The sequence below is a fragment of the Acromyrmex echinatior genome, chromosome 5 (assembly GCF_024713525.1).
Source record: "Acromyrmex echinatior isolate Ae372 chromosome 5, ASM2471352v2, whole genome shotgun sequence".
Classification (NCBI taxonomy): Eukaryota; Metazoa; Arthropoda; class Insecta; order Hymenoptera; family Formicidae; genus Acromyrmex; species Acromyrmex echinatior.
Genome location: NC_141856.1, coordinates 5,603,759 through 5,629,776, shown reverse-complemented (window position 1 = coordinate 5,629,776; position 26,018 = coordinate 5,603,759). Strand labels below are relative to the sequence as shown.

Here is a 26,018-nt window from a genome sequence, read left to right as displayed (position 1 = left end):
CGACTTAATTGTCAATCAATTCTTACAATTACAACCATTTACAACTACGCTTATGATTATTGTAGAATAAACTTTATACATGGTCTACAATGGGCAATAGCAGTAGTGGATAAGGAGTAGGCGTAAAAATAGACCAATTATAGTTGAATGTGAGAAAAATAATCAACTATGATTGATCGATTTCTGCCCATGCATTGTAGACCATGCATTAGGGAGCGTTTATATTGATCATAACCATATACTGTATGTCGTAATCTATACGAATTGACTAATCACAGTCAAGTAGTTTGGCCACGGAATAATAAGAAGAAAATCAAACTCAAACGATCACGAAAAAAGTGGGCTTGAAACACGGTAGGAAAACCCATGGAAAATTCGGTAGATGATTTTTAGTGCCATTAAGCCTTGCGAGAAAAATTGGAAGTATTGACTCTCACGTGATTACACACGTGTATCTACTACATACATACTACTATATACATATGTGTAACCTGTGATTATGTGACAGTCAATGTTACGCGGCAGCATTTTGCGGTTACAGGTTTTGGACCGTCATGTCCTCTCTCAGGTTTTTCTCTGTCTTTACACTGTGACACAGCCTTTAGAAATCTAGTGACTTTACCGCATCCATAATTGTAGTGCAGTGACAAAGAGCAGACTTTATGTCAATTCTAGCAAGTTAAGTTGGGTTAAGTGTTAATGCGATAGGAAGCGTCTTTTTGATTTGTTACACAAATTTATTTATAATTTACGCTAGTTAGAAAACGCTATCACGGTTTTTTGAGACATAACATAATACGCGTAACGATAAAAATTTTTCAATGAGGCAAGCGCTATTGCTTTATGGTTTGTATATTTAGGAGAAAAAAAAAGGAGAAGAACATATATATGGACTTCTCGACGCTGTATTTCTGCTATTTAATCTTCTAAAGTATATTGAAATCATGGAAACGTGTCTGATCGATACCACAGAGGAGGGTGGTGAGAAAATCCAAACCAATCTTCCAATCCAAATAGTAAGGGTTCCAGTGAAACATGCCAATCTAGGAATACGAAGTCATGCAATGTAAGTTTCTCATAAAAAAGAATTATGCCTATTTATATGAAATATTTATAATATATTTATGAAAATTATGACACTTCACAGGGACATGAGCACAATGGTAGAACTCACATCGTTTAGCACGCTAGGAAAAATACAGCCCTTCTTAGTGACTATCACAACTACTGCAGCTTTGTTAGTAGACTTACATTGTCACTTAACAGACAAGGAAGTTTGTGGCTATTTGGGTGGTCATTGGGATATTAATTCGCATAGTATATTTCATTCTTAATTATATGATGTATACATATATAATATATACAATGCTATACAGTAAGGACATAGGCTACGGTTGATTTGGATGCTAGCATACTTTAAGCGTTTGTAATCATTATTCTGTCTTTATCGTTAGATGTTAAGAATAGAAATACTAAAAGCATTGAATATATCTAAATCAACCACAGCCATAGTGTAACAGATTGATCATTTCATGTTTGTTTAACATTGGCAAACAAGAGGCCTGTTTTCTTCAGATGAATTTTCTTGCATCGTTGCATTTTTTTTTACATTGAAGAAAAAAAAGATGAAAAGTGCAAGAAGCTCAGCTAAACAAACTTAAGGATATAATAATTTGCTGTGTTATACTCATTTGTCTTTTACTGGAAAGCATTCATAATTATTTCATCATGTATTATTGATTTACTAAGAGATATATCTTATAGATCTTTCTGTAACGTGCGCATTTCCATGTCGATACTCTGGTAAGGATAAGTCAGCTGCTGCAGCCGTGGAAGCTGAAATTGCAAGAGCTATGGAATGGAAACGTGTAACATTGGTAGGCTGGTATCATTCTCATCCACGCTCTCATGCATCACCTTCTTTAAGAGATGTGGACTCTCAGTTGGATTATCAGATTAAGATGAAGGGACCTAGTGATAATGGATACATACCATGTGTAGGATTGATATGCTGTAAGTATTTTAGATAATTTTTTTGTCATACAACATAAAATCGCTCAATGATCATTTCATTCTATTTTGTAGCACCTTACAATATGGATGGTAATTGTTATGAATCAAATTTTAATGTCTTCTGGTCTCTACCGCCACCTGAAAACAGACCCCATGAATATCCTCGACCTATGCTTCTCAGTTACACATTATCGCAGGAGCACTTTCTCTCCCAGGATACACTGGAGGAAATTGTAAATGTTTTGTAATAATTAACTCATTTCCAACGTTTTTCTCTCCTATGCATAAATTGAATTAAAGTTCAATTAAGCAAGATATAAATGTCAAAATTTGGAAATAAAATGATTAGATTCTATAAAAGATTATCTTATGTATTATGTTATCATGTTTGTCACTGATATTTATATTGTTTACTTTTGTAGAGAAGATGTATAGAATATTATAAGAGTGAGGGTGGTATTGACTTTACTGCCAATTTTAACGGTAATACGACGTATCTAGAACGTTTAAGAGTGAGTATATGACAATGACAAATGCAAACAAGTCCTCATTAATCTATATACTAATCTATGTATTAATCTATGTTAATAGTGTTCCTTGGCATCAAAATTACCTGGTCGAAACAGATCAAACAGTTCATATTGGGATGTGATCAGGGAAATGATATGTCCAGGCTCAGAGGATAGCAATACACCTGAGTTTCTAACCATGAAATTTCCTCTGGTATCTGCCTCAGAATCGTTGGGGCCTCCAGTTCCGCCTGGTGTAGGACTCACGGCCAGTAACGCGGCAGTTTTCCTTGCGCCAGTCAACTTCAAACCTGATGGAGGTGCCATAATAACGCCTACTTCCAAGCCATTTGTACTACAACCGTCGACCTCACGAGACAGCATCAAGAAGGACAATACTATATGCTCTAATGACGCTGCATCTATCACTCAGATAAAAGACGGAAATTCCATTGTGGGTTCCAAGCACATATCACCATCGGAGATAATACCAAGCTTCCAATCTGGCGAACTGACAGTATCGGTGAAGAATGCGAAGTGCGACTATGATTTCGCGCCTGCAGACTTCTCGAAACTACCGAATCTGATTGGTGACAGTAGTGTCAAGTCTCGAACAAATCCCGACTTTCCACTAGCGGATATTACTCAACAGATTACAAAGTTTTCGGATTTGACGAAGTTGGCGAATTTTCCTACAACCGATTTAGCGAAGCTATCGGGGTTCTCCATCGCGGACTTCACAAGAACTTCATCGCCCTCACCGTCCACGTATATGCGCAACATTGCGAATCTGTTCGGTCCCCTCGGCAAGATCTCACCCGCAAAAGACATGGACGGTAATGAACGCAAACCGGGTGATTTCGTTACTGTTGATGCAATATCATCACCCTTTAAGAGTGTCAACACATCGGAGGCTTGCAGAAATTTCTCGGTGAGCGTTGATGATTATACGACTGATCGAAAGAAATTGGACCCACAAACCGATCCGACGAAGATCGGCAGGCCGGGCGAATATCAAGGAACGGAGGATTTGACAATATCGAGCATTAAATCTGACTTTGGAAACATGTTGGACATGACGGCGTTACATAAAAAACAACAATCATCGCAATCGATTGACATGGGAGATTCATTGAATCTTTCTAAAGATCGGTAAATTTGTAAAATATACTCGAATTATCGTATTGATGAAGAATTATTAAAAAATTTTTCAAAATTTATCAATTTTCAAAATTGTCAATTTCTGAATACAGTATCAAGAATTGCACACATTTAAATCTCGTTTATTAATAGTTTTAAAAAAGTATTATCGAATGTGTTGAAAATTCACATTGCGCATAATGCTATTTTAAATTATTTTGAATTATTTTAGATTTTATCAGTATTTTTTGTAACATATAAGAATGTACTTATACTGTTAGTACTATTGGTGATAAATCTTGCTAACGATTGAAATTGAAATAATTAAAATCTCTATGTTTCATTTAGTGCTCAAATTTATTCTTTGCATTTTGCACTGTGATATATGTACGAAAACATATATATATAATAAGTTGTGAACATTAAATGACTTCTACAATAATTTTTTTTATATATACAAATGGATATTCCATTTAGCTTAATTTTATATATGCCTAATTATATATTGGATTATTATTAGAATATTAAACATAAAGCCAGCAATTTATAATTACTTAAAATATTAAAATAAATAATTCATTATATATAAAAAGAAAAATTATTTCTAATTGTATTTCTAATTTTATTAGAAACAAGTAAAATATATCGTTATATTTTTTAAATAATTTTTTAAACATATAAAAAATTAATTTTATAACATATGTGCAACTTGTTAAAAAAATGTAAATTCCTGAAATTATCGATATCAAAAGATTTTCTAACTATTGATATTTTTATTATTAAATTTAAATATTTAAAATAATTATAATTATAGAATGAGAAAATGTAATTGTTAAGACATAATTATAATACTAGTGACTGTTTAAACAATTTGTAATTGATTATAATGTGGGCGTTTTTTTAGTAAACATATTTCATTAATGTTTTTCTTTTTTAGTTTGTCATTCAAGTGAAGAAGATCCGAAGCGGATCGAGTTATTTTTACTGTTGCCTGATTGGTAGAAACACATTAATATTAATTTATGCAAAACTATGTTGGAATTTCCCATATCCCCATCTACAAGTTTATAGATACCAATGTACTTTTATTCTTCTCAAAGACATAGTTTTGTCTCAAAGTGAAGATGAAGCGCTTATACGTTGGAATTGTATTTCTCATGTATATTTACGTGATACGAAGCCAGGATCTGATATTTCCGACTGACGAGGAAACGTCCCATGTTAGCGGTGGTAACTCTACGGTAATATAATATTAATACAAAATCATGAGGAACAATTTTTTTTTATATATACTCGTCTTCTCACAGACGATAACGGAACGCATACCCGTGTCAATACCAGATAGTTGCCCGGAAAACATGCTTCTTTATCCAGGCAATGGCGCGAAGAATTCATGGGTGTGCGATTGTAGGCCACGGTTCTTGTACTTCCCGTTAAATGATTCCTGCTATGAAGCCTACAGACAGGGTCCCTGTTCATACAAGAATTACGTCATACTTCTAAAAAACGAGGTACTTCCTCGTTGTGTGGAGAATCCTTGCTCAGAAGATAGTATAGTTCCGTACAACGGTGTGTGTTATCCTCTCAGAACTATAGGTGGTCCGTGCGCACCTACAGAAGTATTAGGCGTGAGCGAGACTACTTTCCAATTGGAATGTATACCATTGAACATTGCGCCCTTCATGATAATAATGACTGTTCCCAAAAAAATATGTCCACCAGGCAGTCGCAGAAACATGCTTGGAATATGCAGAAAAATATAAATATACTAAAGTCCTAATACAGTTTCCTGCTTATTTACATTTTATATGATTCTATGTATCTCACATTTTCCATATTAGATATGATTATAGATACAGTATATTATATCATGATATATCTTGATATATGAAATTTAAGATAAATATATCTTATAAAAAGGAGATAAAAAATAAGTATATAAATTTAAGATAATTCTGAAGAAAACTTAAAATAATTTTGATAATTTTTTACAAATTCAAGAATATGTAAGATTTATAAAAAATCGTTTTAACAATTAATTTATCACAATATATTTATGTATACTGAATGAATAAAAGTAGCATAGAAATAAAAATAACAAAAATTGATAATTGCTTCTCATTTTTCTATTACATATTAAAATTCAGCTATTAAAATTCTTGTTATTGAACATTGCTATACAGAATGTCCCACAATTTGTGACTAAAATTTTAATAATATATTTTTGAGTTAAGAATAAGACAATCCTAATATCAAAATGTCGAGGTTGTAATAGTTTTTAAATTAAGCGGTTAAAGTTAACTAATCACAGAGTTGATATTTCGTGCGCTTAAGGACGGTACAATCACACAAGAGAATGTTCGTATGCCTATATTTATTCCCATGTAAGATTGAAGTAATAATATATTGTATATAATAATGTTATAATACTTCATTAATCATGTTTAAATATAGAAAAAAATTATATGTGCAATGTACATAAAAATATTACAGAATATTAAAAATAAATATGTATAACGAATTATTTTAAATATGTGTAACGAATTAATTTAAAAACTATTATAGCCTTGACATTTTGATATTAGGATTTTTGTCTTATTTGTAAGTTAAGATTGTGTTATTAAAATTTCAGTCACGAATTGTGGAATACCCTGTATACTAAAGGTGCTGTCCCACAACAGTCGGAATTTCGGAAAAGTAATAGAGTCCAATCAATCATCAATCAGAATTATTGGGATGCATTATTGTCCGTCTTGGTCTGCACATATACAATATATTAAATATAAGATTATCGAAATTGAATTTCTATACGTATAAAAAGAAATTCATTATTAATAAATAATTATTCGATAAGTATTAATTCATTAATATGTAGATAAGCATTCATTTTTCCAGCATATAAATACAATATAATCATTTATAAAATTGCGTGCTTGTCGATCCGAAATTTTTGTGGCTGGATTCCCATGAAGCGACTTTTTCGGAAAACTATTATTCTAACCGTCTTTATCTCAAACCGTCTTTTAATTTAAAAGATTCTTTCATTATCTTCAGTTATAATAAAAAATATATCGAAGGATAAATTAAAAAGACTCCATCCCCCTCAAATTTTGATAAAAATATACCCAATCGATGCGTTCTTGCATGAAATAAATCTGGCAGAAAATACCGTCGCTTTGCCTTGCGAACCGAGACATTAAGCGTTAAAGTCAAAGCTGGAGATGATAAATCAATATTTGGTTGATATAATCGTGTTACATGTAACTATATAGCTTTGGTCGTTGCTATATATTTACATCCACTTTGTCAGAGGGCAGTAGTGTGCGGTAACATTTTGTGGTTACAGGTTTTGGGCCGTCATGTCCTCCCTCAGGTTTCTCTCTGCAGTCCATGTATATAAGCTGTATTCCAAAATTTACTGCCAGTACTGACAATCTATAGTGGACATGACGTAAATTATAGATTTTTAGTAAATTTTGGAACACAGCTATAGTCAAAGGAGAAAGCAGCTTTGCAACTGTTAAAATTCTTCAATACAATTTGTTCTTTTAATTTCTTATAGATCGAAACGTATAAACCAATCATGTTGCAGAATTTTACAAAGCAAAGTTGCAAAGCTGCTTTTTCTGCTGAACGCACTCAATAGAATCATCGCTGTAGTAGTATTGCTAATTTAGTGTTTTTTCCGCTAATCTTGTGTATTTTTTATCAATTGAAGTGAAAAAAATTATGTTTTAGCGGATAGCGAATTTTCTGGATTATTTTAGAAACAGAAATGGCGGATTTTTTTTTAAATAAATTAATTTGCGACGATCATGAAAACATGAAAAGTTATTATGATCTTAATAAAAAAACATTGGATATTATTGGAACAAAAAAGGTGTATTCACACAAATATGAAAATTTTGAATTACATCATTTTTTACAGACTTTTGGATAGCTAATATATATTACTTTATTGTATATATACTTTATTGTGTGTATACATACATAAACACAAAAAATATATAAAAATGTATTTTCGTTTATTATATAAAAATGTATCTTACATAAATATGTATACTAATATTTCAGTCCCGTTTATTTAACCGATTGAATTAGTTTTTTTGGCTTATAATAGGCATATTACACTTATATTTATAATTAGAATTTAAATATTTATGCAGTACAGGATGTTTATATATTTTATAAATAAAAATCTTCTAAATTTAGAAAACTAGTTTGATAAGTATATTTAAAATCATTTACAATGATTTATTATTTTTTATAACATTTTTTGTAAAATTAAGCTTATTTTTGTTTTTTGAAAAATTTAGTTTATTTTTTGGAATTTTTTGGTCAAGCATCTAGCGGAATTTTGAAATTTAAAGTTGGCAACACTGCGCTGTAGTGATATAAGCGTATGTAAATTAAAAAAGCAATATAAATAGTAAGGAAATGTCTTTGCGGAAAAAATTAAATTAGCAAATTCTTCTATTCATTATTATATTTATATTTTATTATGTACGAATGGTGTGTTACTTAAACTTTTGCTACAGATCAGAATGTCGGATGAAGTATGAAGCTTTTTAAGTTGATAGTGCATCAAAAGAATTTTAGTGGAGAAGACTTGATCATCAATCCGAAGGATTATCCCGGCATAAAAACTGGCGATGTCGTCGAAATTTATCATCCCGAAGATGAGTTTAGTCGTTTGTTGTTGCAAGTTACCTCCTTCAAGGAAGATCTCCAGGGACGCGAAACTATCAGCGTGGAAAATAACGTAGCATCGATGTTCCAATTGCGAACGTTTGCTGATGTTTACATGAATATAGTAAATCCGGATGATGTAGCTCTAGATTCTATAGAGTTAACTTTTAAGGACCAGTATATGGGACGTAGTGAGATGTGGCGTTTGAAAAATAGCTTGGTACCATATTTCTTTATTTTACATTTACATTTGTAATTGATTCTTCTATATTTTGAAGCAATATCTATATAAGTTTGTGTTCTTTTGTAGGTCAACACTTGCGTATATATTAATAAGAAGATAGAGTTTTGTGGTGGTAGTATACGTTGTCAGGTATATGAAATGTGGTCACAGGGTGATCGTGTTGCTTGCGGTGTTATAACTGATGATACTAAAGTTTGTAGGAAATTGTAGTATTTTATTAATATTGCCTCTTTATTTTTATTACAAAAAAATCTGATTTACAGGTAGTGTTTCGATCTTCTACAAGTATGGTGTACCTGTTTATTCAAATGAGTACTGAAATGTGGGATTTTGATATACATGGAGATCTTTACTTTGAAAAAGCGGTTAATGGATTCTTAGCAGATTTATTTCAGAAATGGAAAAGGAATGGTAGCAATCATGAGGTTACCATAGTACTGTTCTCAAGAACTTTTTATAATGCAACCAGTTTGGAGGAATTTCCGAATTATATGAGAGAGTGTTTGCAACATGATTACAGAGGAAGATTTTATGAAGATTTTTATAGAGTTGCAGTACAAAATGAAAGATTTGAAGACTGGAGTAATATCTTAGTACAGTTACGTAAACTGTTCACTGATTATCAAAAAATTGTTTTGGAATATCACCAAAAACCAGGTATTAATATGCCTAAGGCAGTAAATTCTACTGCTGCACAGGGCAATTTTCTGGAAGTGTTAAATATGTCTCTGAATGGTAAGCATTAAAAGCAAAAAATAACATTGTAATTTATGTATCTATTATATTTTGTATCTTGTATTTATGATATTTTTATCTATCCATATCTTTTTGACAGTTTTTGAGAAACACTACTTGGATCGTAGTTTTGACAGGACTGGTCAGTTATCTGTAGTCATTACACCTGGAGTTGGAGTCTTTGAAGTTGATAGAGAGCTGACAAATGTGACAAAGCAAAGAATCATTGATAACGGTGTAGGAAGTGATTTAGTATGTGTTGGGGAACAACCACTTCATGCAGTTCCATTATTAAAAGTACTATAAGTATAAAAAAAATATATATATACTTAATAATATATATATATATATATATATATATATATATATATGTGTGTGTGTGTGTGTGTGTGTGTGTATAATTTATTTATATATATGCAATATTTGATTCTAGTTTCATAATAAAGACTCTTCTATAAATGCACCAGATGATTATAGCATGCCTCATTGGATAAATCTTAGTTTCTATTCCACAAATAAAAAGATTCCTTATTCCACATTTATACCACGAATAAAATTGCCGCAAAAAATATCGAAACATCTGACAGATAATGACAAATTACATTGCAAAACCAGACTTCTACAGGAAGATCCAAGAGAATGTCTGCATAATACATTATTCGATTATGATGCTTATGATGCACAAGTGTTTCAATTACCCACAGTTCATACTTCAAGGTAAATAGACTAAATACATTATTGTTTAGTATCACATGCTCATATATCTAGCTTAATAAATCTGAAATATTTGTTTTTAATATGATAAAATAACATTTTTTTTTTCGACAGTATTTGTAACGTAGAAATATAAATTATGGTAAAATTCTGATAAACATGTACACGCATACGCGCGTATACACACACACACACACACACACACACACACCACACCACACAATAGATAAATCTAATCATTGTTATTTTATTGAATTATATATATTAATATATTATAAAAGTATATATATTTGCCGTTATATCATTGCCGTTTCTTTCAATCGTTTAGTGTACAAAGGTTAAATACAAGAAGGAAAAAGACAAGCGTAGTGTGTCTTGAAACTCATAATAATGGCTATTTATTAAAGCTCTTGAAACGTAAAATGTCGGATCCTGATATACATCATCCACCACCTGAAACACATTCACCACCAATTCTTGCATTACGAAGTGCAGCAATAACGATACCGCATAAAACTGATGACAGTAATATCGAATCTAATGAGGATAGAACTGGTAAGCTCATAAATGTAATCGGTAATAATTTTTATATTATTAAGATATTTATTAAATAATTTCAATAATTGCAGGTGTATCCAAAACGCCAGTTAAAAACGATTTAACTGACTCTGAAATATCTCCACCTTTTAGACCTGTTGTTGGTAGTGCTGGTAGCCCGACAAACTCAATTTCTCAGCCAACGAATATACTTAGGCCTGGTAGAGCATTAATCAATCCTTTTGATCCATCACATGTTACCATTAAACTTACCAGCAACAGACGACGGTGGACTCATATATTTCCGAAAGGTATTATTATTTGTTTTATACTATTATTCGTTTCATAAATGTACAGGGTACACAGGTGTCTCAAATAAATGATCAAACTTTGGGAGTATGTAGGTGATTGATAAACTAAGAAAAAAAGTCCTTTAGAGATATATTCGTTTTCTCTTCGTTTTGGAGAAAATCGCAAAAAAAAGACAACATACAGAACACTGATCTGGTCAACATAATGATTTGTTGATCCAGTACTCTTCTATCTGAAAATCGGCGCGCATACTCTTACACTGCTTCTGAAATCTGAAGCATTATTATTGAAGTTGTACTCGAAAACAATAATGTCGAGAGACGGAATGTACTGCATATGACTGTAGTGCATGAAATATCACCAGATCAGTCTTTGGTTGTCTATAGTAGATATAATGCTTGCATTATTATAAGAGGTCAACATTTTGAACAATATGTACATTAAAAAAGTAACAACATGAATAAATAAATGAATAAGTAATAAGTACAAAAATGAAAATTACGTTTTGTAATTTTCATTTCGTTCTTTTTTTACGATTTTCTCTAGAACGAAGCGAAAACGAGCATATCTGTAAAGAACTATTTTTTTTAGTTTATCTATTTTCTTCTGAAGTGGCCATGTGGCCATTTAAATTCGGGACACCCTATATTATAATTTATATTGGTAAATATAATTTACTCATATGTAAATATTATTCATATAAGGTAAATATCAGAAAATTGGATGAATCCGAAAGAAATAAAAGATATAACCTCCAGTAGCCTTGATTTTGACAAATATTATCCAGAACATGATCCTGAACAACATTCAAGAGATTTTAGCAGTCGGGTTCCTTGCGTAATGCTAATGCTAACGATATTGTGACTTTCAAGCCTTATAACTCGAAAAGTACTTAATGAAAAATAACTTTATTACAGTGTTTTAAAAAACTCTTGATATCAGTTATTACATTCTGGAAAAATAGGATGTCCTGTTTAAAAAAATCAATGACCTTGATTTTGGCGATTCCACCCGAGATCAAACTGATCAGATTAGTAAATACATAATTTCAAAACTTTATAACTTTTGTCTGAAACATTTTTCTTAAAAATGCTTCGTTTTTGAAATATTTGACAATTTTTGAACTCTTTAAGGACTCTATATATGTGTACTGTATATATATATATATATATGTATGTTATATGAAAACTATTAAAGTTATATTAATATATTAGGTGTTGGAATTAATTCGTAGCGTTTTTTAATGAAAGAATGTTATTTATTTCACATGAGCATTAAAAAATACATTAATGAAAGTACTTCCCATCACTTGTAAAACGCTACGAATTAATTCCAACACCTAATAATTATGTATACATATATGTGTAATGTATATATAGGGCCTACAGGAGTTCTAATACAGCAACATCATTATCAAGCTGTTCCAATGCAATCACATTTAGAGTCACAAAGTGAGGCTATATCATCGATCAAAAGCGGATCTTCGATGGAAGCTGGAGCGAATAATTCACATCAGATTTCAAGATCAGCATCTCAAACAGGATTTCAAGATTGTTAGTATTAAATATAATATTACTCTTACTCTTGGTTACTCTTTCTATGCACGCGTTTCCGTGCGTTGTGCGTACGTCAAACGCGTGTCTTTATGCGTTCCACCAATTAAATGCACATGAAAACATGATCATGCACAAACATGCGCGCATTTGACGTAGGCTATAATGCACGGCAATGCATGCATGGAAACAAAGCTTTAAGGTATATAAATATAAGAGACATATGCCCGTTTTCATAGTCAGACCTTATATTTAAGACTTTCTTAATTTATCTTTAGATGCTTTACGATTTATTTTATTGGTTATTATATTTCTTATATTTAATGTGTCTTATCCTATTACGATATCAGCAAAGTCAATATATTAACTCCAATTAAATTAACAACAAAGTCAAACTTATGTATATCTAAATAACAATATGAGCAATTGCGAAGGATAGCTTCTATCCTTCATCCTTTTCCTCCCTTCCAGATATCTCAATATTAATTATATTAAAGCCTAACTATGAATACAGGCAATAAATAATAAATGTCATATCCTTACAGACACAAAAGGAAAGTCATCGCGACCTAATCCCCCTACAGTTGCTAATGGGGATAAAGCTGCGAATCCTTCATCTATGGCAAATAAAAGTCTTACTCTCCTGTGGGGTGCTACTGGTGAGCAGGAATGGACGCCTGCTCTAACAACAGGTTTGATTTTAGTATTTTTGATATTTGATTTTTAGTATTCTTTGAATTTACTTATACTTTTTACAGGAAATGATAGAGATGTTAAAGATATTTTATTATTATGTGTCCAAACTTTTACTTAATATATCGTTTCTATTATTATACGAGTATATAATTATTAGGTCAAAGATTAATCTAACATAAAGTCATTTAAATGAGACATATGGATATATGTATTATGAAGTTTAATATTCTATAATACAATACATTGTAGGCTTTAAAGAATGCAACAAAGTTATCGACTTAGTGTGAACATTAATAAGCTTACAGTCTAAAAGAGAGAATTCCTGAATGATCCTGAACAATGATATTTAAAAATATTCAATTGAATAACAAGTTGTTATTCAATTTACATTACATATAACATGTAATTCCGGTATCCAATATCCATAAGTTATACATATGTAACGCTTTTTACTTGTATTGTGCTTTTTAATCATATATAATATTTTACTCAGAGTTTTTTATATAAATAATATAAATATCACGCGCGATATATAATAAACAGAAGTAGTCCAGCTGGTTTTGGCTATAAATTAAAGCATTAAATAATTAAAATTAGTTTTCTCTTATGTTTTATATAATAAATTTAATATTTACATATAAACATACACCAATATTTTTAATCCTTAACCGGGTGCGCCGTGGCACTGAGTGCTGCAAAATTTGTTTTTCTGAAAAATCATTAGTAATGCAGATCTTTTTTTATTATCAATTTTCGATATTTTTCATTCAATGTTAAATTTTAATATTATATTTTATTATAAATATATTTTACTTGTTTTTATGATGATTGCCCAATTATTTATTCAATTATTATAACTCCTAAATAATAAATTTATGATGCGGGTGCACTCAGTGCACCCACTGTTTGGCCGAGAAGTGCGCCCGGTTAAGGGTTAAACAAAATATAGTCAGCAAAGACAGAGACAATAGTTGGGACACATTGTTTTGTTGAAAATTACTACAGATTTGTTCCTGTTTATAGATATTACAATGATAGTGAAAAATTAAATTTACTGCAATTACATGTTTATCAAATATAAGCATAAAAAACTTAATAAATTATTACAATTGATAACATTTATGAAAGAATGAAAATACTTGGAAACATCTTAAAAGCAAATATTATCACAATATAGATGACATTATCATTTATTGCATTCATAAAATTCGATATGTATTATATAATATAAAATTGTTGTAATATATTTTAATGATAAGTTATATCTTCATAGTTTTCTAGTTTATTTTCTTTTTCATTTATTTATAATTTTGCATATATTTCACATGAGTAAAAAAAATGTAGTGTTTTTCTTTTTATAATAGCTTCGCTTAATATAATCTTGCAATTACGCTGTTTTCATAGAATCGCATCTCTATATTGTTGGATGATTATATTCAGGTATACATATTTCATACATTTCTGCGAAAAATTTTTGCAAAGAAAGAAATATTTTCATTCTTGAAAATATCCAATATTTATTTTTACAAGATCATCAATCATCGATACGAATAATGTTGTTTATTTCCATGCTATGGTACGTCTAATTGGGATGCAACGCTGGACGCATTGATACGTGTGATGTACAACGTGTATGATGTCACTTATGCTGTTTTACAGCAATCATAGGTTAGCGCCATACATTATTAGAGATTGATCCGGTTATGGTATATATTTATTTATTTATATTAGGAAAGTTAGCCCGAAGTAGAAGCGTCTATTAAATAGTTCTTCACAATTCTTCACCATTTCTACATCATAATTCTATGGCTTCGTTTCGTTTCATGCATGATCACATAGAGAGCATAGAAGTTGTTCTGCTTCACTCTATGCACAGATCGGACAAGTTTAAGCCAGCAAAGTGGCTAGACATGCTTGCCGAGCGAATGAGCATTATTAATTCTTCTGTGAATCCAATTAATCATGTTTAATTGCTCGACAAGCAAATCTAATCGTTTTGCCGACTTGAAATCGATACTAGAGTGACCAAATTATTGCATTACAGTTGTATAAAAATCTTCGAATTGACTGAAATGAATAAAAAATCCCTTTACAATAAATATACGCAAAAAATTAGGAGATGGTACAGTGGACTTTATATTAAAATTGAAAAAAAGTTAAGTTTTTAATTTTTTTTTCGATTTTAATATAAAATTCACTGCACCATTTCCTATATATATAACTTTGTGTCTATTTTAATCCTGTAAAAGGATTTTTGATTCCGTTCAGTCATTTTTGTACTATAATGTCAATAATTTGATCATTCCAACATTGCCTTAGGACAGCATATGGATTACCTTATCTCCCAAGATAAGACATGGAGTGTGTTCTGTTTTACGCATGATGCGTATGATCTTTCTTTAATATTCAGTGAACAATAAAGATAAATTATATATCATGTCGCATAATATATCATTTGTGATTCATACACATCATGCGTAAAATGGAACGCATCTCAGGTGAGGCAATGTTCATGCGCTGTCTATGTGTGATAGTTATGTACCACCCAATGTAGGCGGGAAAAGGCCTGACCTGTTACACAATAAGGACACAAGCCGTAAGCCCTAAGAAATTAATCAGTCATATAGTTGATTATTTTTCTCATATTCGACTGTTGATCAATTTCTTACGGCTTATGGCTTGCGATTCTATTGATTCTATTTAAGGCCTATAAGCAGGAAGATAATCGTAACTGAATCGTAGAACGTAAGTTATAGTTGTAGTTGACCAATACTTGTTCTACAATAGGATCGCAAGTCATAAGAAATTAGCCAATTACAGTTAAATACGAAAAAAATAATCGACTATGATTGGTTCAGGAAACACGGTAGTGTCTCGGCGCTAAGCCAATAATTTCTTACGGCTTGCGATCTTATTGTAGAACAAGCTCAAAACAGTGTGCATTGACCTACGATTATGACTTTACGATCATCTTCTCAGGGAGAAACGCGAGATCAGATAGATGTCTATTAAACATCGGAGACGTTTACACCTAAAATAAAGCTCTAAAAATATTAATATTACACGTCATGTGAATAGCAATAAAACAATCTTATATTCGCATGTGTAATCCTTATATCGATGTTAATAAGAGGGATGATAAATCAGCCTTTAGTATTTTGCGTTGTGTCGGATATGAACGCGCAAATTCTAGACGATATGATTCGCTAACTTTCAATGTAATTAAAAAATTACTTTAGTCTCGACATTTTGATATTAAACTTTTTATTTTAAGATGATCTCACGAATCTAAAATTATCCAGGGAGAAATCGGATAGACAACTATTAAACGTCTATTCATAGTTTAAAATATGTTATATTTATAGACGCATCTAGGTAGACGTTGAAATATCATTTTTTAGATGACTAATAGACGTATGTACAAGATATCTGATTGACATATGATATGTACTAGATGTCTCATATAATCGTACGTATGATTACATAAGACATCGAGCAACATCGAAGATACGTAGAAATCATAAATTTGATGTCAATTTGACATGGTTTTAACATTGATCGGCGCGGGTTACATATTTCTCGCTGGGACAATAGCTATATACATATTATTTTGCACGCGCGCTCACACACACACACACACACACACACACACACACACACACACACACACACACACACACACACACACACACACACACGCACGCACACGCACACAGAGTTTGGGACTCCGCACAATAAAAGGAACAGAGAACAGAGAACAAGAATTTCAACCTATCAGAAGTCATGTATTCCACAATACATGACTTCTGATAGGTTGACATTCTTATTCTCTATTTTCTGTTCCCTGTGGGAACCCCTTACGACTGTTACGAAATTTACTGCTAACACTGAAAATCTATAGTCGTGTATTATAGCTTTTCGATACGTGCAAAAAAAAATTTTGGATCCCAACTAATGTATTTATCACTATCATTTTGTGGACAATGTCCAGGCTTTAGTAAAGAGTCTAGAATTTGCAAATTAAAAGAGATCACGTGACCAGTGATGGAAGTATTAAAATCTATGCAGGAGCGCATATATACTCATATTCAGTATAAATATATTATTTTAAATATTGTAAATTTCTGACTATGAGATATGTTAAATAATGTTATGTTACCTACAGTATAGATTGCATTAAATAAATAATTTATAAAAAATCTTTTGTTTTACAAGGAATTAAAATGATGAAATATATAAAGTGAGCCAGGAATGCGAATCGTTCATAGCTGTGAATGATTCGCATTCTCTTTCTCTTGTCTCATTTTAATTTATTTATTTTATTATTTGAATTTCTTGTAAAACGAAATATTTTTTATGAAGTAGAATGACATGGTAGCGCCGAGTAGTATTAAATAACGTCTCTTCGAACGCAACTTAAACTTTAATTAAGGGCTTAAACTAACAAAGTGTGTTTAGGCCCTTAATTTGACATTCACATAAAGATACTTATTAGATGTGGAAAGATTTATGTGATCAGTAGCACGTTTATCTATACAGAATGAGTAAAAGTTCCAGACCGGAACTTTTAATTAAAATATCTCGAATAAATATGATATATTTAATTAAAATATCTCGAATAAATTGATCGATCATCGATGGGTGTTTTCCAACAACGTACATAGGTGACACACTGTATCTTACACAAAGTGTTCCAACTATGACACAGTTTAGTGTTACACTGCTCGACATAGTAAAAAGCTAAGTACAAGCGTATAAAATGTGTCAATGTTACTAACTTTTCAAAAAATTATTTGGTAGCCGTACTTATTTTGCAATAAAATCTTCAAAAATCAATTCTGAAAAAATTATAACTTAAGTCTAAATAAAAATCATAAATTTATTATTGATATGCTAAATATAATTATAGAATATATATAAGAATAGAATGGAAGACTGCCAATGCATTCTGGTGTTACACTAAAACTAAACTGCGTTCTAACAAGTAGACTCTGTGTCCTAGCTGAAAAAAGAACCGATGTTAGATGTTTAATCGATGTCTGATTTTTTTTCCTTCCTAGGAAAAAATGTTTTATCATTTTATTTAGCCTTGTTTTGTAATTAATAAGTATTTTTATTTACGAGGGAGGGAGAGAAAGGCTTTCTCAGATAAGCCTTTAAGCGCTAATTTTCTAAATATCGCGGTTCTGCTTGCAGCATAAAAGAGTATCTCATAAACAAAGATCTGCTATTGTGTGAATATTAAGTTTTTGCGCACCTAATATAATATAATAATAAAAAATAATATAAAGTTACATGGCGTCTAAAATTAATATTTTTAGGCCTTAAATTAAAAATATAGATGCTTCCGACGTCTAATAGACGTCTATCCGATTTCGCGTTTTTCCTTGATAAATTACAGTTATTACAGTCTTTACGAGACACCCTGTATAAAATACATATTCTTTCTCTTGATCATTTTAATCTATTCTTTTGCACTGAAGCTTAATGTCTTTGCTATAAGCAGCTTTCATCTATTACATAGGTTGTTCCTTGTTTTTGCTGAGCATTTTACAATTAGCTCTTTTGCTGAGCATTTCACAATTTGCTCTTTTGCTGAGCATTTCACAATTTGCTCTTTTGCTGTTTTCGTCAATTGTATGTTATCTCACATAAAGCTTATATTTTTCCGCATTATTAATTTTTTTAATACTGTTTTATGTGTCTCCTCTCACTGACAAAATGTGTTATTAGTCTCTGTTTTTCATATTTATTTATTAAGATATATCTATGATATGTAGTTATTTAAAAATGCTTATTACATTATATTCTCTCTTTTCTGTAGATCTAATCGAGTAACTTTATTGCACTGAAGTATAAAAAAGATATTGTGTATCTATTTTAGATTTATTAGTTGCTTAAAAAATATATATAGGGTGAGTCTGAAACAGTTCATCACGTTTTTTTTTTCAAAAACGGTTAAAGGAGCATCTATCACGGAATAAAGTCGGAATGGATTCCAATCGAAATTATTCCGTTTTCCTCAGAAAACACAATAGAAATATAGGGAATAATTGAATAATTCCGATCGGAATTCATTCTGATTTTGTTTCATGATAGGTTCTTTTTAGCTGAACTTCTTGCACAGTTCATCTTTTCTCTTTTTTTCTCCGACGTGAAGAGAAAAGGAAGAAAGATGAACTGTGTAAGAACTTCAGCTAAAAAGAATAGATTTAAGGGGAAGACACTTATTATCAAAATTGTAGGGTAAATAGGGAGACATATTGTACTTTGATGATCTTGAGTAGCCTTAAATGTCTTTCGTTTTTTTACTATCAATAAAAATAGATTTCTTTAATGAGGAGGGATATTTTTAACTATTCTATTGATACTACTCAATCAGTTGAATATCTTTGTATTAGAGTATTTCTTCGAAAACTCAACTATTTCGAGATACACATATAAAAGAAAACAGATAAGTTTGAAACTGTTTTATTGCAATGCAGTACGCTTTAAGGTAAGCCCTGATATTCATACTGGCAACAGCATTTTGACACTGAATAATAAATTTGCGAAGCTTGCTTGGATTTTTTTCTAATTTTTGAATCGTTATTTCGTGAAAAATATTTTGTATTCTTTTTATTATATTTTCCGATAAGACGTTGAAAGTAAGTCAGCTCTTTCTTCACTATTTCGAAAAACATGATAGAAAGAATAAAAACTATTTCTCGCGAAATAACAATTCAAGAGTTAGAAGAAGTCTAAGCAAGCTTTCCATGAAGATTACAGACATATTTAAATTAACATGGTGAACATTTATTACAATAATAAAAAAATTTGTTTCAAATTTATAATCTTCTTTTAATTTATATCTCGAAAATAGTTGAATTTTTGAAACATTCTAATACAAAGATATTCATATTGGCTATTCTGATTGACTATTCTCAATAGAACGATTAAAAGATAGCCCATTCTATTAAAAAAAAGTTCCTTTTATTGGTAGTAAAAAAATCAAGAATTTAATTTAAGATTACTGAAGGTCATCAAAGTATGTCCTTCTATTTTTACTACAGTCTTGATGAGTGTCTTTCCCTTATCTCTAACCATTTTCGAAAAAAACATGATGGACTTTTTTTTATCAGACTCATCCTGCATATACAATCCGATAATGATCACGTAATCTCTCGTAAGTAGGTAGAGCCGACTAAATTGAGTAAAAAAAGTTATCTACCATTTTACAATTTTTGCAATAGTTAAAGAAATATTAATTCCTAAAGATGGCCGAGTAAATGCGTATTCTTCCAGTCTACCAGATGCAAGCGCGATATGACTGCCCAGCATGGAGAGATACTTTTTTCGCTGCTTGTGCGTTGCCAAGGCCGTGTTATTTTTAGAAATTAATATCTTATTAACTATTACACAAAATGGTACAGGACTTTTTGATTTAATTTAGTCTTGTTCATGAGACATTATGCGGTCATTACCGGACACCCTGTGTATATAAATTGATATATAGGGTGTCCCATTTTAACTTTCGCATCGAAATATCTCAAAAAGATTAAAAGATTAAAAGATTAAAAGATTCGGAAAAATGTTTTAAGCAAAAGTTTTATAACTATGACGGGGACATAAGATGTTACCAGTGATTGAACGTTGATAGTGGTGTTAGACAGGCACGGTTAAGACAAGATCACGTTGAATTTTTTAAATGGGAACTTTCCCATTTTTGCACATTCTCGTAGTTTACCTTGAGAGCTTTTTAAAACACTAAAACAAAATATTCTTTTATTAAGTATTTTTCGAGTTGTAAGGCTTGAAAGTTTACAGTACCGTTGGCATTAGCATTACCTAAGATGTCCATCCGACGGCTAAAATTTCTTGAATGTTATTCAGGATGACTTAAATAACATTTGTCAAGCTCAAGGCCATTGGAGGTTGTCCCTCTTATTTTCATTTTTACGTAAAAATGAATTCAAAAATGAAGTGCAAAAATGAAAATAAGAGGAACAACCTCCATCTTATCTTGATCTTGACAAATGTTATCCAGATCATGATTCTGAACACTCAAGAGGTTTTAGCCATCGAACATTTTGGGTAATGTTATGGGTATATCGTGAAATTTTTTTCGGAAGGGGTTTTTAATCAACTCAGGTGTTTACCGTGCACCAATTGGAACAACATCAAAAAAAAGGATTTTGTTATTGTACTGAAAAAAACGTCACTGCACCAATTTTGTTGTTGTAATTTATAACAATTTTTAACATTAATGAACTCCATTTGAATATATTTTACAATATTTGGATATCCATTTTACAACTTTTAATGTTTCCTCGTACCTCATTTTGAAGAGGAAGAATGTTACGTTTTATATATGAAACTTTTATTTTTTTAAAGATTTTTTTAAACAAGGATAATACAATTATTACAAGAATGTATCAATTATAGCGTATATTCTGTTTTTCGACAAAAACCTTACGAAAATGTTCTATCGTATATTTTGACAAAGCTCAAACTAACAGAAATATTAAAAATTACTTATATGATTTTATAATGAGAAAACAATATTTTATGTAACAGCAAAAAACTCACACAAAGTCAAAAAGTTGTATGTTTTTTACATTTAAAAGTGAAAGAGAGGAGTTCGATATATAGAGTATGTACATCGCCAATTCAAAATAAAAAATTCTCATTAGTAAAGCAGTGAAAAAGAAATTATTAGACACCAACCGATGTAAGTGGATGTGCGCTAACGGGATCCTCAGAATGAAATAATTAATAAAAAATTTCGGAGGGAAGGATTTGAACTTCCTCCCCTCCCCGGATATGCTCATGGGCATAATGTTAATATCGGTAATACTGTAAACTTTCAAGCTTTACAACTCTAAAAGTACTTAAAAGAATTTTGTTACATTTGTTATTTTCGAGGTAAGCTACGAGATATAGGATAAAACCACTAGATGTGGATCAGGTACTAATTCTGGATCTTTTTATATTTAAATAATTATAGTATTTTTTATTAAATAGTACTTATCACAAGTTTATTTAGTATTTATTTTATTTCAAGTGTTAATTGAATTTAATTTATTAGGAACAGTGCAACACATTTTATTAATGTCGTTAATTAATTAAATGTGCGAGATTAATTAACGTATGTATCTTTAAAAATTCATTCAAAGTATAATATCATTAGAATTGCCTTATGGCTTTTATAACACGTAATAAATAGCGTTAGATTTTATGGAAAAAATCAACGTTATGCTCAGTTGAGATTAAATGTCCGCGGATGTTGTTTAATCACTATATTATAACAATACTTTTATTGCACAAATTTATTATAAAAATGTTTAAAAACTTATCAAATCTTACAAGTGATACCATATTAGATTTATTTGTTTTAAGTATTAAAATAGAATATAAAATAGTATACATATCTATATGAAAAAAATGTATTACACGGAAAAGTGTACTTACATAAAAAATATTTATTTGTTTTAAGTATCAAAATAGAATATAAAATAGTATACAGAGTGTGTCATCAAAAATCCGGAAAAATTTCAATTTAAATTTTCCGCTATATTGTGCCTCTGTTAGAGATTGTTGTTAGCGTCCGAGAAAGTCTGATGCTTCTAGTAAACAGTCATATTCTTAAAATGGCCGCGATGTTGAAACCAAGGAGTATAATCGAAGAATTGCAATCATCGAAGGCCTCCACGCTGGGCGCTCAGTAACGGAAATTTCGGTTCTTTGGATACTCAAGATCAATTGTTTATGACGTGGCAAAATATACGGCTTTAGAACAGTCCAACGAAGATTCCAGTATGAGAAAGAGTCACTCAAACGCACCGCGAGGACGCCCGCAATCGTTGAAAGGGCTCAAGCGCTGATTTCGGATGACCCAGGGCAATCGAGTTGCTCGCCTCGGCTCCCATTCTGGCCTCCCAACAGCCCAGATTTAAATCTTGGATTACTAAATATGGACCGTAGTTGAAAGGATCACAAACAAGTCTCGGCATCCCAATGTGACGCCATTAAGGACCGCTATTGAGGCAGCATTCGTCGGCATGGACAGCGCTACGTTACAGCGTGCGTGCGAACACTTCAGACCGAGAATAGAGGCCATCATTCAAGCTAATGATATATATCGAATGGGATATATCGGATAATTGTGCTCTACAGAGATCCCCCAAGTGCCATGTAAAGGATTTTTTGTAATATTTAATTTTTCATTAAAAACATTTTGTTTAAAGAAATTGTTCGATTTGTCCAGATTTTGGTGACGCACCTTGTACATGTTTGTATGAAAAAAGTGTACTACACGGAAGGAATTTTTTTTAAAGTTTACTTTAAAAATATGCTAGTTGTGGCAATATTGTATTTCGAAGAATTTTAATGTAAATCTCTCATTCATTAATAAAACTATAATAAAGTATAAAATAAGTTTGATTAATTTTACTGAAGTGCATAGTAAAAAACTTTAAAATATTGTATTGTACCACAACTACCATATTTTCAAGATAAATTTTAAAAGAAAATTCTCTCTGTGTATTCACAATTGTTTTTTATTGCCAAATGTTTAATTTTTTTTAATTATCAATTTTTTAAAATTATTGATTTTTAATTGTCATTAATTTTAAATAAACTTGAATGTCTTAAAATTGCATTATTAACAATTAGATGTGGAGTATCTGCATCGACTTTCAACGATCAGTTATAATTTCGATATATATATATATATATATATAATGATATGCATACGCAAATCATTTTTATTATCTTTATGGAATGTAACGTCACCAAAAAGGATACATTTGATGCATTGATCCGCAATTAATATTTGGGGTCTAATTGTGGATAATTGTCATTACTTTATTTAATTTAAATTAAAACATATAAAACGGTAATGAAATGGAATAAAATCATCTATAATTATCCATAATCTTTATGATCAATTATGACTATTAAATATTTTATTAATTGTTCGATATTATTCTGGATAAAAATATGAATTTTTTTTTTTAAAGTTCCACAACTAGTAGTTTTATCATATAATGAAAAATGGGAGATTTCATTCAAAAAATTCAAAGTGACCTTGCTGTGACTTAATTGACAACACCACCGAAGGTCAAATCAATGATACTATTTTAGTCCCCCTTGAAATTATAGAACTTTTGCTTGAAACATCTTTCTAAGATATTTTGAGGCAAACGTTAAAATGGGAAACCTTGTAGACAGGGTGGCCCCGAACGTTTCAGTTAGACTTCCAGATTTTATAAGAAATTTAATTTTGAACAAAACGTTTTCCATAAATATGGATTGAAAAATGCTTTCTTAAAAGTTATCATCCAAAAATCTCTGATATCAGAATTATTTTATACATTTTTACAAATCAGGGAATGTATGAGTTTTTTAACAAAAAGTATTGAAACAAAAGTTGTAGAGAATTAAATTATTTTTTAAATGAGATCAAAATGATTGCAGTGCGTTCTATATTTCAAAATAATCAGTTTCAAATATAAAAAAAGAATGTTTTTTTTTGTTATCAATGATAAAGTTTTTCCAAAAATACTCTGATTTTTTTCAAAAAATTTATTTTTTTTTTATCTTCTATTCTTTATTTTATTCTACATAAATATGAAGAGTAAGCATAAATAAGAATATCTTTAAAAAGACTGCTAATAGCAAAAATGCTTCCTTATCCTAAAATCTATAGAATATATTATAATCATTTCGTTTCATTTGAAAAATAATTTAATTCTTTACAACTCTCGTTTTGATACTTTTTGTTAAAAAGCGCATATATTCCCGATATTTAAAAATGTATATAAAATATTCTTACTTATTGTGTACTTAATCGTTACTTAATTGTTACTTAATTTCTCGCAGAGAGTTTTGAGCAATAACTTTTTAGGGAAGTATTTTTTTATGCATATTTATAGGAAATTTTTTGTTCAAAAAAATTAAATTTCCTATAAAATCTCGAAGTCTGGTTGTGAAACGTTCGGGGCGTTCTGTATATATATGCATAGAATATTTGGAATTATTTTTCTATGCAGATAGAGCGGATTAAACTGTATCGAAAAATCCTTTACAACTTTTCAATTTTTGTGATAGTCAACGAGTTATTATTAATTAACAATTCCATGTGCTTTTAGCAACCTCAATCGCTGAGCGGCTACATTTCGCCGTGCACTTGCATTCGGGTTAATAATACGGCGATTTTTAATAATAATTCGTTAATTATTGCAAAAATTGAAAAGTTATAGAAGACTTTTTGATTCAGTTTAGTCCGCTGTACATGAAAATAGTTCTAAATATTCTTTATGTATTATATATATATATATATATATATGTATATATATATATAATATATATATATGTATATATATAAATAATATATATATATATATATACACATATATATATATATAATGTCACACACGTGACTTAATAATCAAAATTGATATATCAGTATAAATTATTTGTTATTAAGCACATTATGACTAATAATTGTCAAAGCATGCATTTAGAGAAAGAAAACTTTTAATCTTTATCAGATATAAATTACAGTGTTTACAAAACATGAACGCATACAGTGCCTTTATTTAATGTAATTAAATTTATGATAATTATTTAGATTAAGGGACCCTCTTCCCGATGATCTTAACATATGTTGTCAAGATCGTGATTCTGAGTGACCTATAGGTTTTAGCTGTCCCTTGTTATTCGTTAAAAATTGTGTTATTAACAATCAAAGTTGGTAATTATTTTCCCATTTTGCGTGAAAACTCAAATGAGTCTAGACGGGGAGGGGGGAAGTATGGCGGAAAGTATAAATCGATCAGGGGAGTATGACTTTCCATGCGAAGCGAAGTCCACTCCTCACTACTTAGAGACGTC

General features: G+C 30.5%; 3 protein-coding genes and 1 long non-coding RNA gene across 13 annotated transcripts in view; 3 read left to right on the top strand and 1 right to left on the bottom strand.

Moving 5' to 3' along the window:
* The first annotated feature begins 86 nt into the window (after positions 1-86).
* On the top strand, positions 87-4,741 carry LOC105149451 (uncharacterized). 3 transcript variants are annotated; one of them, XM_011061883.2, is made up of 7 exons: positions 87-1,066; positions 1,148-1,317; positions 1,765-2,013; positions 2,086-2,246; positions 2,436-2,525; positions 2,605-3,674; positions 4,600-4,741. In XM_011061883.2, exons 1-7 carry the CDS (start codon positions 945-947, stop codon positions 4,613-4,615), a joined length of 1,878 nt encoding a protein of 625 aa, XP_011060185.1. In that variant the 5' UTR covers positions 87-944; the 3' UTR covers positions 4,616-4,741. The 3 variants fall into 3 exon arrangements, with proteins under 3 accessions (XP_011060185.1, XP_087262854.1, XP_087262855.1); XM_087406728.1 differs by lacking the exon at positions 4,600-4,741 and having other exon boundaries at positions 2,605-4,583; XM_087406729.1 differs by lacking the exon at positions 87-1,066 and having other exon boundaries at positions 1,208-1,343.
* On the bottom strand, positions 4,520-5,121 carry LOC147909737 (uncharacterized). The gene is made up of 2 exons (XR_015545272.1): positions 4,989-5,121; positions 4,520-4,898 (listed from the first exon to the last, which is right to left on the bottom strand). It is a non-coding gene; the product is annotated as an uncharacterized LOC147909737 (long non-coding RNA).
* Positions 4,769-5,446, top strand: LOC105149450 (hypothetical protein). The gene is made up of 2 exons (XM_011061882.2): positions 4,769-4,903; positions 4,970-5,446. The coding sequence occupies exons 1-2, from the start codon at positions 4,787-4,789 to the stop codon at positions 5,423-5,425; spliced, it is 573 nt and encodes a 190-aa protein (XP_011060184.1). The 5' UTR covers positions 4,769-4,786; the 3' UTR covers positions 5,426-5,446.
* A 2,590-nt stretch (positions 5,447-8,036) lies between these two features.
* Iml1 (GATOR complex protein Iml1) overlaps positions 8,037-26,018 on the top strand; it is a 39,656-nt gene continuing 21,674 nt past the window's right edge. For 4 of the 8 annotated variants that reach the window (XM_087406727.1, XM_087406726.1, XM_087406724.1 and 1 more), the window contains exons 1-9: positions 8,037-8,571; positions 8,662-8,787; positions 8,859-9,330; positions 9,431-9,627; positions 9,764-10,047; positions 10,373-10,599; positions 10,674-10,892; positions 12,273-12,446; positions 12,992-13,138. In XM_087406727.1, coding sequence (XP_087262853.1) covers positions 8,221-8,571; positions 8,662-8,787; positions 8,859-9,330; positions 9,431-9,627; positions 9,764-10,047; positions 10,373-10,599; positions 10,674-10,892; positions 12,273-12,446; positions 12,992-13,138 — 2,197 coding nt within the window. In that variant the 5' untranslated portion in view covers positions 8,037-8,220. Of the gene's footprint in view, positions 8,572-8,661; positions 8,788-8,858; positions 9,331-9,430; positions 9,628-9,763; positions 10,048-10,372; positions 10,600-10,673; positions 10,893-12,272; positions 12,447-12,991; positions 13,139-14,801; positions 14,811-26,018 lie in introns of all 8 variants that reach the window. The other 4 variants (XM_087406725.1, XM_087406723.1, XM_087406722.1 and 1 more) reach the window with 2 other exon arrangements.

Excerpts from the sequence above, each read along its gene's own strand:
- LOC105149450 (XM_011061882.2), top strand. The coding sequence starts at position 4,787 with ATGAAGCGCTTATACGTTGGAATTGTATTTCTCATGTATATTTACGTG. Across the intron at positions 4,904-4,969 it reads TTAGCGGTGGTAACTCTACG|ACGATAACGGAACGCATACC; the intron begins GTAATATAATAT and ends GTCTTCTCACAG.
- LOC105149451 (XM_011061883.2), top strand. The coding sequence starts at position 945 with ATGGAAACGTGTCTGATCGATACCACAGAGGAGGGTGGTGAGAAAATC. Across the intron at positions 1,318-1,764 it reads TTGGGATATTAATTCGCATA|ATCTTTCTGTAACGTGCGCA; the intron begins GTATATTTCATT and ends TATATCTTATAG. Across the intron at positions 2,526-2,604 it reads CGTATCTAGAACGTTTAAGA|TGTTCCTTGGCATCAAAATT; the intron begins GTGAGTATATGA and ends CTATGTTAATAG.